This window comes from Oncorhynchus kisutch, unplaced genomic scaffold (assembly GCF_002021735.2).
Source record: "Oncorhynchus kisutch isolate 150728-3 unplaced genomic scaffold, Okis_V2 scaffold1183, whole genome shotgun sequence".
NCBI classification, from domain to species: Eukaryota; Metazoa; Chordata; class Actinopteri; order Salmoniformes; family Salmonidae; genus Oncorhynchus; species Oncorhynchus kisutch.
The window spans coordinates 1-12,789 of NW_022263128.1; the positions used below are offsets into that span (position 1 = coordinate 1).

At 42.8% G+C, this 12,789-nt stretch overlaps 1 protein-coding gene across 1 annotated transcript; it reads right to left on the reverse strand.

Moving 5' to 3' along the window:
- Positions 1–537: 537 nt before the first annotated feature.
- LOC116365181 (brain-specific angiogenesis inhibitor 1-associated protein 2-like protein 2) lies at positions 538–12,583 on the reverse strand. Its single transcript, XM_031817889.1, has 15 exons — positions 12,260–12,583; positions 12,012–12,073; positions 10,326–10,401; positions 8,124–8,210; positions 6,970–7,031; positions 6,702–6,773; positions 6,522–6,611; positions 6,171–6,238; positions 4,761–4,824; positions 4,539–4,643; positions 4,201–4,303; positions 3,796–4,003; positions 1,519–1,584; positions 1,064–1,439; positions 538–957 (listed from the first exon to the last, which is right to left on the reverse strand). The coding sequence occupies exons 2-14, from the start codon at positions 12,063–12,065 to the stop codon at positions 1,154–1,156; spliced, it is 1,341 nt and encodes a 446-aa protein (XP_031673749.1). The 5' UTR covers positions 12,066–12,073; positions 12,260–12,583; the 3' UTR covers positions 538–957; positions 1,064–1,153.
- Positions 12,584–12,789: the final 206 nt, after the last annotated feature.

The following is a 12,789-nucleotide window of genomic DNA, read 5'->3' on the forward strand; positions in this document are numbered from 1 at the left end:
CCCTACTCACCATACAGGCCAGAAACAGTACCAGAGACGTCCACCAGGGGGAGGTAGAGAGGGTGACTCCCCAACAAGCACTACTGTATTTGTTTGTATGTTTTTCTACCACACCAACATCCTGTATATATGTCCTGTTTTGTTTTGAAAACCTCATGACTGTCTCCTTTTAAAAGAAAACCTTTCCTGTAGATATAATGTACCAGACACCGTCCCTTCCCTCTCTAGCCGTCTATGGACCCTATGTCACCTTACCCAAATGGCACCCTAATCCCTTTATAGTGCACTACTTCCAAAGGGTGCCAAAAGAATAGGGTGCTATCTTTAATAGAGTGCCATTTTTTGGGGACTGAAACAAAACAACTGTGTCTCTCATTCTTTATTTTTCCACCTCACACATACTTGTACCCTCCTTCCTTTCCTCCCTCCCTCATTCCTCCTTCCTCTCTCGTCGGGTGATGAGATGTAAAATAAAGAGGTAGAGTGGTGAAGAGAGAGAAATGATTCAAGATAAGAAATACTAAGAAATAAAACACCTTGAGTAAAATGACTATTTTATTTGTTATTATTTCATGATTTAATATAAACTAGACTGGACACTAATATACTGTAGAACAAGGGATGCACAAATGAGACGATTCATTTCGATAAATCTATTTCCCAATAAAAGCATCCTAGATCGAACCATTAGTAAACCATTGGAAAATCTATCGAAACACACAAACAATGTGACAAAGTGCTATTCTTAAATCGCATAATAGTACAAATAAATATATATTTTTACACGATTAGATGATCTACATCATTTCTCTAAAAATAGACTCAATGCCAAACTCAAGGACGTCAGCTTTTCTTGACGTCGACATCTCTGTGCTGATTGGTCAGTGGGTCCTGGGTGCTGATCTGTCATTGGTGGTTGTTGGTTTAAGCTTCACTGTCGCAAAGGGGTTGGTTCCCCTGCAACAGATCAGGTGACATGTAAAGAACTAGCACTCAACACTAATGACAAACATCACAGCAGGCACACACACACACACACACACACACTGACACACACACCTACCTGGGAAAGAGTAGGTTTTCTCCAGAAGCTCCAAGGGGTGACAATGATTCTGCTGTCCTCTCCGGGAAAGTAGGCTGGATTGGTCGAAAGTCAGCTGACCCCCTCCGGAGCATTGTTGTTGGGTGAGGGGGTGGCGGGGGGCGGAGGAGGAGGGGGCGGGAGCTCGTTGTAGCCTTTCAGGCTATTTGTTCTCGTCACATTCTCTGGCTCCGCCCTCCTCTCAGGGAGGGGAGAGATTGGTCGGAAGTCGACGGAGGCCCTGCGAGTGGGTGTGGTAGGGGGCGCCACATCACCGTAGGCCTTTTCTGATTGGCCCATGGAGGTGTCAGAGGGATCCAACAGGTTGTTCATGCTGTGGCTCCTCAAGGAAGTGCCACTGGAGGGTCAAATGTCAGATATGATCATATTGATTGATTGATTGATTGATTGATTGATTGATTGATTGATTGACATACCTGGAACCCAAGAGGTTAGAGAACTCCTCAATAGAAGAAACATAAGCTGCTGGGAACCAGCCCTGGCTGTTGGAACAACAGAGACCAGAGGAATATTAGCAAACACAACAATGGCCTAAATACTGGAACAGACAAGTTCCTAGATAAAGTCCACTGTTTTCCCAGCCATGTCAGCCAGCCAGCCAGCCAGCCAGTCAGCCAGCCAGCCAGTCAGCCAGCCAGCCACATAGGAATGAATGAATGATGGATGGATAAAGGAACAAACAAACAGACAAACAAAGGAATGAATCATAATGGTCCTTGCTGTTATCCACTGACCCCTATCATAGTATGTTATCTATTGAAGAGAGTAACTGACCCCTATCATAGTATGTTATCTAATGAAGAGAGTAACTGACCCCTATCATAGTATGTTATCTATTGAAGAGAGTAACTGACCCCTATCATAGTATGTTATCTATTGAAGAGAGTAACTGACCCCTATCAATGTCTGTTCTCTACTGACCCCTATCATAGTCTGCTCTCTACTGCCCCCTACCATAGTCTGTTATCTACTGACCCCTATAATAGTCTGCTCTCTACTGACCCCTACCATAGTCTTATCTACTGACCCCTATCATAGTCTGTTATCTACTGACCCCTATAATAGTCTGCTCTCTACTGCCCCCTACCATAGTCTGTTATCTACTGACCCCTATCATAGTCTGTTATCTACTGACCCCTATCATAGTCTGTTATCTACTGACCCCTATCATAGTCTGTTATCTACTGACCTCTATCATAGTCTGTAATCTATAGACCCCTATCATAGTCTGTTATCTACTGACCCCTATCATAGTCCGGTATCCACTACCCCCTACCGTAGTCCGCTATCCCCTACCGTAGTCTGTTATCTACTGTAGAGAGTAACTGACCCCTATCATTGTCTGTTAACCACTGACCCCTATCATTGTCTGTTAACCACTGACCCCTACCATATGCTGTTATCCACTGACCCCTATCATAGTCTGTTATCTACTGTAGAGAGTAACTGACCCCTATCATAGTCTGTTGTCTATTGTAGAGAGTAACTGACCCCTATCATTGTCTGTTAACCACTGACCCCTATCATAGGCTGTTAACCACTGACCCCTATCATAGTCTGTTATCTACTGTAGAGAGTAACTGACCCCTATCAATGTCTGTTATCTACTGTAGAGAGTAACTGACCCCTATCAATGTCTGTTCTCCACTGACCCCTATCATAGTCTGCTCTCTACTGACCCCTACCTACCATAGTCTGTTATCTACTGACCCCTATCATAGTCTGCTATCTACTGACCCCTACCATAGTCTGCTATCTACTGACCCCTATCATAGTCTTATCTACTGACCCCTATAATAGTCTGCTATCTACTGACCCCTACCATAGTCTGCTATCCACTATCCCCTACCATAGTCTGCTATCGGCAGGGTAGCCTAGTGGTTAGAGCGTTGTACTAGTAACCGGAAGGTTGCAAGTTCAAACCCCGAGTTGACAAGGTACAAATCTGTCGTTCTGCCCCTGAACAGGCAGTTAACCCACTGTTCCTAGGCCGTCATTGAAAATAAGAATGTGTTATTAACTGACTTGCCTGGTTAAATAAAGGTAAAATTACAAATAAATTAAAATTAAAATCCACTATCCCCTACCGTAGGCTGCTATCCACTATCCCCTACCGTAGGCTGCTATCCACTATCCCCTACCGTAGGCTGCTATCCACTATCCCCTACCATAGGCTGCTATCCACTATCCCCTACCATAGGCTGCTATCCACTATCCCCTACCAAGGCTGCTATCCACTATCCCCTACCATAGGCTGCTATCCACTATCCCCTACCATAGGCTGCTATCTACTATCCCCTACCATAGGCTGCTATCCACTATCCCCTACCATAGTCTGTTATCTACTGACCCCTATAATAGTCTGCTCTCTACTGACCCCTATCATAGTCTGCTCTCTACTGACCCCTATAATAGTCTGTTATCTACTATCCCCTACCATAGTCTACTATCACCTACCATCGTCTGCTATCCACTATCACCTACCGTAGGCTGCTATCCACTATCCCCTACCATAGGCTGCTATCTACTATCCCCTACCATAGGCTGCTATCCACTATCCCCTACCATAGGCTACTATCCCCTACCATAGTCTGTTATCTACTGACCCCTATAATAGTCTGCTCTCTACTGACCCCTATAATAGTCTGCTATCTACTGACCCCTACCGTAGGCTGCTATCCACTATCACCTACCGTAGGCTGCTATCCGTTCTCCCATACAGCCACCCATTCCTCGGTTCCTGGACCAACACGGTGACCATCTCTCCCCGGGTGAAGGGTAGGAGTTTGGGGTTGGAGGAGGGTGGGTGGGACACCAGGGCTCTCATGGTCCTACCCCCACCCAGACCCAGAGACTCACCCACTGAGGAGGAGCGGGATCGGCTGTGGAGGGGGGACGGGGCTGGGGTAGAGAGGGTGATGGATGGAGAAGGAGAAGAGAGACAGATGGAGAAAAGTTTATCCAATGAAGAATCCCCACGGTATCAACCAAAATATTTCCCTGCTATGCACTAAATGAATACAATAACACACGTGAGTAGTGTAGCTGATTGACTAAATATAACCCTGTTCTTTGGGGGTGCCGTGTAGTCATCACACCTCTAGAGGGCACTCTCCCCAGGGCCTGTTGTTCTCTCCTGGCCCAAGACATGTCTCTGTCCTCATCTACTGTCTGCAGCAGAGAGCTCACTGAGCCACACAGCTGAGGAGAGAGGTAGACAGGGGAAGGTTGATTGGTTGGGTGGAATACTTGTCTCTAGCTTGTTCCTCCTGGTCAGGGTGGGTGGGGCTACGGGATCTCTAACCTGTTCCTCCTGGTCAGGGTGGGTGGGGCTACGGGGTCTCTAACCTGTTCCTCCTGGTCAGGGTGGGTGGGGCTACGGGGTCTCTAACCTGTTCCTCCTGGTCAGGGTGGGTGGGGCTACGGGGTCTCTAACCTGTTCCTCCTGGTCAGGGTGGGTGGGGCTACGGGGTCTGGAGCCTCGTGTCTCGTTCACTTTCTCCTTCCATCCATCAGCCTTCTGCTGTAGGGAAGCCCCTGTCTGGGGGAGAGATGGGGACATTTCAGAACCTGTGTGTGTGTGTTTGTAAAGGTTTCTGACGTCCCCGTTTGTGACATAAACATGTCTGTGTGTGTGTGTGTGTGTGTGTGTGTGTACCTTGTTGATGAGGAAGAGCAGTGACTGTGTCAGTCCGCAGTGTTTCTCTGCCAGGAAGCGATACCTACAAATAACAACCGTCATCAAAGTCATTATCATAATAATGGTTCTAATAGTAATTGTGTTGGTAATGTATTAATAACGGTTCAAATAGTGATTGTGTTGGTAATGTATTAATAACGGTTCTAATAGTAATTGTGTTGGTAATGTATTAATAATGGTTCTAATAGTAATTGTGTTGGTAATGTATTAATAATGGTTCTAATGGTAATTGTGTTGGTAATGTATTAATAATGGTTCTAATAGTAATTGTGTTGGTAATGTATTAATAACGGTTCTAATGGTAATTGTGTTGGTAATGTATTAATAATGGTTCTAATGGTAATTGTGTTGGTAATGTATTAATAACGGTTCTAATAGTAATTGTGTTGGTAATGTATTAATAACGGTTCTAATAGTAATTGTGTTGGTAATGTATTAATAATGGTTCTAATAGTAATTGTGTTGGTAATGTATTAATAATGGTTCTAATAGTAATTGTGTTGGTAATGTATTAATAACGGTTCTAATAGTAATTGTGTTGGTAATGTATTAATAACGGTTCTAATAGTAATTGTGTTGGTAATGTATTAATAACGGTTCTAATAGTAATTGTGTTGGTAATGTATTAATAACGGTTCTAATAGTAATTGTGTTGGTAATGTATTAATAATGGTTCTAATAGTAATTGTGTTGGTAATGTATTAATAACGGTTCTAATAGTAATTGTGTTGGTAATGTATTAATAATGGTTCTAATAGTAATTGTGTTGGTAATGTATTAATAACGGTTCTAATAGTAATTGTGTTGGTAATGTATTAATAATGGTTCTAATGGTAATTGTGTTGGTAATGTATTAATAACGGTTCTAATAGTAATTGTGTTGGTAATGTATTAATAATGGTTCTAATGGTAATTGTGTTGGTAATGTATTAATAATGGTTCTAATAGTAATTGTGTTGGTAATGTATTAATAACGGTTCTAATAGTAATTGTGTTGGTAATGTATTAATAACGGTTCTAATAGTAATTGTGTTGGTAATGTATTAATAACGGTTCTAATAGTAATTGTGTTGGTAATGTATTAATAACGGTTCTAATAGTAATTGTGTTGGTAATGTATTAATAATGGTTCTAATAGTAATTGTGTTGGTAATGTATTAATAACGGTTCTAATAGTAATTGTGTTGGTAATGTATTAATAATGGTTCTAATAGTAATTGTGTTGGTAATGTATTAATAACGGTTCTAATAGTAATTGTGTTGGTAATGTATTAATAACGGTTCTAATAGTAATTGTGTTGGTAATGTATTAATAATGGTTCTAATAGTAATTGTGTTGGTAATGTATTAATAACGGTAAAGACTGACCTCCTCTCCTCCTCCTTCATAATGTCATGTTGACTCTGTCTCAGGTACTGCATGTACTCACTGTGCTCCTAGAGAACACACACACACCATTACTGTATGGAATGTGGTAGTGTTGGACCGTGTCTGATTTAACTGTAAGAAGGAGGGTCTTTATTATTTTATGTATGTAACTAGGCAAGTCAGTTAAGAACAAATTCTTATTTACAATGACGGCCTGCCAAAAGGCAAACATACCTCCTGTGGGAGCGGGGGCTGGGATTCAAAATACAAATATAGGACAATACATCAGGCGAAGCAGCCACAAGTGTCCGTAAGAGTGTCCACATGATGTGTGTGTGTGTGTGTGTGTACCAGTGAGTCTCTGAAGGCTCCTCTTCTCAACTGTCTCTCCAGAGCTTCTGCCTGGTTCCTCACCTCCAGCTCATACACCCTGCGACTGCCCTGTGGAAGAGATACAGGAGTATGTGTTAGTACACACACACACACACACACACACACACACACACACACACACACACGCCAGATACTCACGTCAATGTACTCTTCATCCAACTTGACATTCTTCTCCATGGCCTGTAAAACTTCTACCTGGAACCATCGAATCTGAAGGGGAAGAATTACAACGTTACACCCTGAGTGGGGAAGAAAAACAATGTTACACTCTATGGCAGTGTCCACACACATGCTGTGGATGGAAGCAGTGGGGTGGACATATTGTAAATAAACATAGATAAATAGGTGGTATAAAGACACTAAATAGGATCAGGAACATATAGACATAGATAAAACAGATACTGACCACTCCCTCCATCTCAGCTGTGAGTCTTCTCTGCGTCTCAGATATCTGTACCAGGACATCTCCTGTGGATCACACATACACACATTAGTATCACCAATTAGCAATGACGATAGCATCTCATAGGGAATGAATGGGGCCGTGCATCAGAGCTAGCAACCTAGCCTTATTAGCACTGACAATCGCATCTCATGGGGAACGAATGGGGCCGTGCGTCAGAGCTAGGCTAGCATGACAGTGTAGCCACAGCAGGTCAGCCAAGTGAGAAGGTCAGCGCACCAGTGTGACCATGAAGAGAGGATCAGGTAGCTGATTTGAATTATAGATGACAGTCTTTCAGCCGCACTCAATTCATTAGCTCAACTGGCCTACTGTGTGTGTGTGTGTGTGTGTGTGTGTGTGTGTGTGTGTGTGTGTGTGTGTGTGTGTGTGTGTGTGTGTGTGTGTGTGTGTGTGTGTGTGTGTGTGTGTGTGTGTGTGTGTGTGTGTGTGTGTGTGTCTGTGTGTGTGTCTGTGTGTATGTGTGTGTGTGTGTGTGTATATGTGTGTGTATATGTGTGTGTGTGTGTGTGTGTGTGTGTGTGTGTGTGTGTGTGTGTGTGTGTGTGTGTGTGTGTGTGTGTGTCTGTGTGTATGTGTGTGTGTGTGTGTGTATATGTGTGTGTATATGTGTGTGTGTGTGTGTGTGTGTGTGTGTGTGTGTGTGTGTGTGTGTGTGTGTGTGTGTGTGTGTGTGTGTCTGTGTGTATGATCATTCCATCCTTACCTCTCAGTAAACTCTGTTCTTATTGCTATTTATTGGCAGTCATCCACACCGCCTGCCACAACAACCTCAAAGTTACTCAAAGACGCTAAGAAGGAAGTTAAAGGTAGACTATTGATATTGAGATGAGCAAGATGCAAGACTTTGCTCTCAGTCACACACAGTATCTGTGCATGTGCACAGGTTAACATCACACTGTTCACAGCGTGGTAGCCAGGGCACCAAACAGAGGAGAAGTTCTTAGTTGTTGCAGAAATTGACCCACTATGCTATTGACTTTCTGCATCTAGGTCATATCGCTGAGTATACCTTTAAAATAGCCCCAGTCTGTGCTTGGCCCATTGTAGCTGGTTCTATGGTACAATACAGTAGACAGACATACACACACACTTACCAAGTGAGCGAGAGGAGAGTGTGTGAAGGGCCTGTTCTCCCATCTTCGCTACAGCACTAAAGTAGGCCTCACTGGTAACAGCCAAGGCTGCAACACAACGCACACACACACACACATACACACACACATACACACACAACCTGTTAGCATTATAGCTATTAACTCACAAGCCCAATAATGACACAAACCAAACCTTGTAATCATATCTTAACTGTCCCAAACAATTGACCCAATAAGTAAAAACACCTGTGGTGATTGACACCTGATACAGGTAAGACTGGGTCCATAAATAGCCCAGTGGGTAGGTAACATCCATAGAGGTGGAAGGAGAGCTCTGGATGGATAGCAGCTGTTTTAGCGTGGACTTTGCCAATGAAGGTTTTCACCATTTTAAAGTCACAGAAGCCATCATGGCACAGATACAAAGATGAGCCCTCTTTCTACCTCTATGGGAAACAGGCCTTTATTTACCACGTTACAACTACCTGCTAACTTCTACCTCGATGGGCAACAGGCATCTGTTTACCATGTTACATCTACCTGCTAACTTCTACCTAGATGGGCAACAGGCATCTGTTTACCATGTTACATCTACCTGCTAACTTCTACCTCGATGGGCAACAGGCATCTGTTTACCATGTTACATCTACCTGCTAACTTCTACCTAGATGGGCAACAGGCATCTGTTTACCATGTTACATCTACCTGCTAACTTCTACCTTGATGGGCAACAGGCATCTGTTTACCATGTTACATCTACCTGCTAACTTCTACCTCGATGGGCAACAGGCATCTGTTTACCATGTTACATCTACCTGCTAACTTCTACCTCGATGGGCAACAGGCATCTGTTTACCATGTTACATCTACCTGCTAACTTCTACCTCGATGGGCAACAGGCATCTGTTTACCATGTTACATCTACCTGCTAACTTCTACCTCGATGGGCAACAGGCATCTGTTTACCATGTTACATCTACCTGCTAACTTCTACCTCGATGGGCAACAGGCATCTGTTTACCATGTTACATCTACCTGCTAACTTCTACCTCGATGGGCAACAGGCATCTGTTTACCATGTTACATCTACCTGCTAACTTCTACCTCGATGGGCAACAGGCATCTGTTTACCATGTTACATCTACCTGCTAACTTCTACCTAGATGGGCAACAGGCATCTGTTTACCATGTTACATCTACCTGCTAACTTCTACCTCGATGGGCAACAGGCATCTGTTTACCATGTTACATCTACCTGCTAACTTCTACCTCGATGGGCAACAGGCATCTGTTTACCATGTTACATCTACCTGCTAACTTCTACCTAGATGGGCAACAGGCATCTGTTTACCATGTTACATCTACCTGCTAACTTCTACCTCGATGGGCAACAAGCATCTGTTTACCATGTTACATCTACCTGCTAACTTCTACCTCGATGGGCAACAGGCATCTGTTCACCATGTTACATCTACCTGCTAACTTCTACCTCGATGGGCAACAGGCATCTGTTTACCATGTTACATCTACCTGCTAACTTCTACCTCGATGGGCAACAGGCATCTGTTTACCATGTTACATCTACCTGCTAACTTCTACCTAGATGGGCAACAGGCATCTGTTTACCATGTTACATCTACCTGCTAACTTCTACCTCGATGGGCAACAGGCATCTGTTCACCATGTTACATCTACCTGCTAACTTCTACCTCGATGGGCAACAGGCATCTGTTTACCATGTTACATCTACCTGCTAACTTCTACCTCGATGGGCAACAGGCATCTGTTTACCATGTTACATCTACCTGCTAACTTCTACCTCGATGGGCAACAGGCATCTGTTTACCATGTTACATCTACCTGCTAACTTCTACCTCGATGGGCAACAGGCATCTGTTTACCATGTTTAGCTGACCTAACTAGCTGACCTGCTATCTTCTACCTCTATGGGAAACAGGCCTGTCTTTACCATGTTACAACTACCTGCTAACGCCTGTCTTTACCATGTTAAATCTACCTGCTAACTATCTGACCTGTGATAGATGCCTTGTAGTGTTTATATCAGTCAGGGGAAGGACGCTGACATCATGTTAGCCCAACTAGGTCTAGGGAACTTGTCAGAGGGATGACCCCCACACACAATGACACAAATGCATACTTATGTATTAACTTTCACACACACTCGCTCATATACACACACACCTTGGAAAGCCTTGACATAGCTGTTTCCTAATGTAACTAGCGTCTGTAGGCCTGGGTTGAACTGTTCCATCAGGTTCTATGGAAGAGAACACAGAACAAACAAACATTGAATATTGGCCAAAACTAAATGCTATGCCTTGTGTTTAGTAAGGCTTACAAGTGGTTGTATATTTAATCAATAAGGCCCAAAGGAGTGTGGTATATGGCCGATATACCACGGCTAAGGGCTGTTCTTAGCTCGACGCAATGTGGAGTGGCTGGATACAGCCCTTAGCCGTGGTATATTGGCCATATACAGTGGGCTCCAAAATTACTGGTACCCCTGACTGGCAATGCACAAACAATGCTTAAACAAATAGAAACAATATAATTATAGGGATAAACTCAAAATACCAACATGTGAGAAATACTGTACTTTATTAATGTTTCAATGGAACCCACCAAAATCAAACAATTACTTAATACAAAATACATTTGACCAAAACCAAGGTTTCATAATTATTGGCACTCCTCATTTACTACTTAGTGCAACCACCTCTGGCAAGGAGAAGTCTTTTCCTGTGATGTTTGACAAGGTTCAGGAACACATTTGGAGGGATTTTGGACCATTCCTCTGTGTAGATCCTTCACAGTCTTGGGTTTGCCCTTATCAACTGCCCTCTTCCACTCAGCCCACAGGGTTTAGATTGGATTGAGGTCCGGCGACTGAGATGACCATGGGTAGAACATTGACTTCGTTGTCACAGAACCATTTCTGTGTGGATCTTGAGGAATGTTTCAGGTAATTGTCTTGTTGGAAAGTCCATCTATGGCCAAGTCCCAGCCTTCTGGCAGAGGCAACCAGATTGTCAGCCAAAATTGCCTGATACTTGGTAGAATTCATTATGCCATCAATCTGAACCAGTGACACTGGACATCTGGAATTAAAACAGCCCCAAAACATGGTGGAATTTAATTTGTGGTTTAATTTTGGTTGATGTTACTTACAACAATCTTTAAGGGTGCCATTAATTGTGAAACCTTGATTTGGAGGACATAGATTTTTTACCTTTATTTAACCAGGCAAGTCAGTTAAGAACAAATTCTTATTTTCAATGACAGCCTAGGAACAGTGGGTTAACTGCCTGTTCAGGGGCAGAATGACAGATTTGTACCTTGTCAGCTCGGGGATTCGAACTTGCAACCTTTCGGTTACTAGTCCAACGCTCTAACCACTAGATTATTTTGGTTGGTTCCATTGAAACATTAATAAAGTACAGTATTTCTCACATGTTGGTATTTTGAGTTTATCTCTATAATTATATTGTTTCTATTTGTTTAAGCATTGTTTTTGCATTGCCAGTCAGGGGTACCAGTAATTTTGGAGCCCACTGTATCACAAACCCCGAGGTGCCTTACTGCTATTATAAACTGGTTACCAACGTAATTAGAGCAGTAGAAATAAAAGTTGTCATATCCTGGTATATGGACTGATATACAACGGTTGTCAGCCAATCAGAATTCAGTGCTCGAACCACCCAGTAAAATGTTTTTTGAAAGGTTTTTGTACATTTCCCCCCCAATACACCCACATTTAGAGTATTATTGGAGTGTGAAAGATGGGGGTAGATGACTGCCAATACTCTATTTACAACATTTCAATAATCTAACCCCATAGTATTAGCCTACCATAAAATATATACTTACCGCGTACACAGACAATGTAGACCTATGTAACTGATCACTGTTCGCCCCCGACATAGTAACCGCTTCGATTTCCACAAAACAAAAACGGAATAATAATTAGGAAAAATACATGAAAAAACTATTCTCTTTACACTCCAGAGTACTAGTTGAAAGTTAAGAAATAAAACAATTTAGTTGTTAGTCGGCTAGCTAGGTACTAATCAGCGTATTCAGTTACAGGCTTATTTTCGTTTAATAGTGAAAGTCACCTTGGCTATTAACCCACTCCTTCTGCCTCGTTGTTCCCTTGTTCTTTCTGCCACCAACAACAACCTGTTGTGATAGCTCCTTTCTCTCGCTCCCCCTTTCTCCCACCCGTTAATCAGCCTCTTCATCCATCAGCCTCTTCATCCCTGCATCATACGCCAATTATACAGAGGAAAGGAAAGAGACACCGATACGGCCGGGTCAGCTGAATTATAGATGGATCAGAGTGAAAGGATGGAAACATCCCCTGTTCCAACTCAGCCACCACCACAGGGAGGGACGTAGCTAGGTAGGCTCACACTCGGAGCACTACATGTAGTATTAGATTACGGTAATAATAAAAACATACTGGGACACATTTCTTGTGCATAAGGTAAAGACGAAACTAAAAAAATATATACCTATACCTATCACACTACCTGCAGGCATAGCAACCGAGATAGGATCCATTTTATTTTACAGCCCTGTGTTTACCAAGTTGTTACTTAGAAATGACGTTTTAAAATGGTCCTTACCTAATTAATTGCATAGT

Bases quoted from the DNA above. Each gene is read 5' to 3' on its own strand.
- LOC116365181 (XM_031817889.1), bottom strand. From the start codon at position 12,065: ATGTCGGGGGCGAACAGTGATCAGTTACATAGGTCTACATTGTCTGTG. The intron at 4,825-6,170 runs GTCAGTCTTTAC...TGTTATTTGTAG, and splicing joins ATGAAGGAGGAGGAGAGGAG to GTATCGCTTCCTGGCAGAGA. The intron at 4,644-4,760 runs GTACACACACAC...TCTCTCCCCCAG, and splicing joins TGCTCTTCCTCATCAACAAG to ACAGGGGCTTCCCTACAGCA.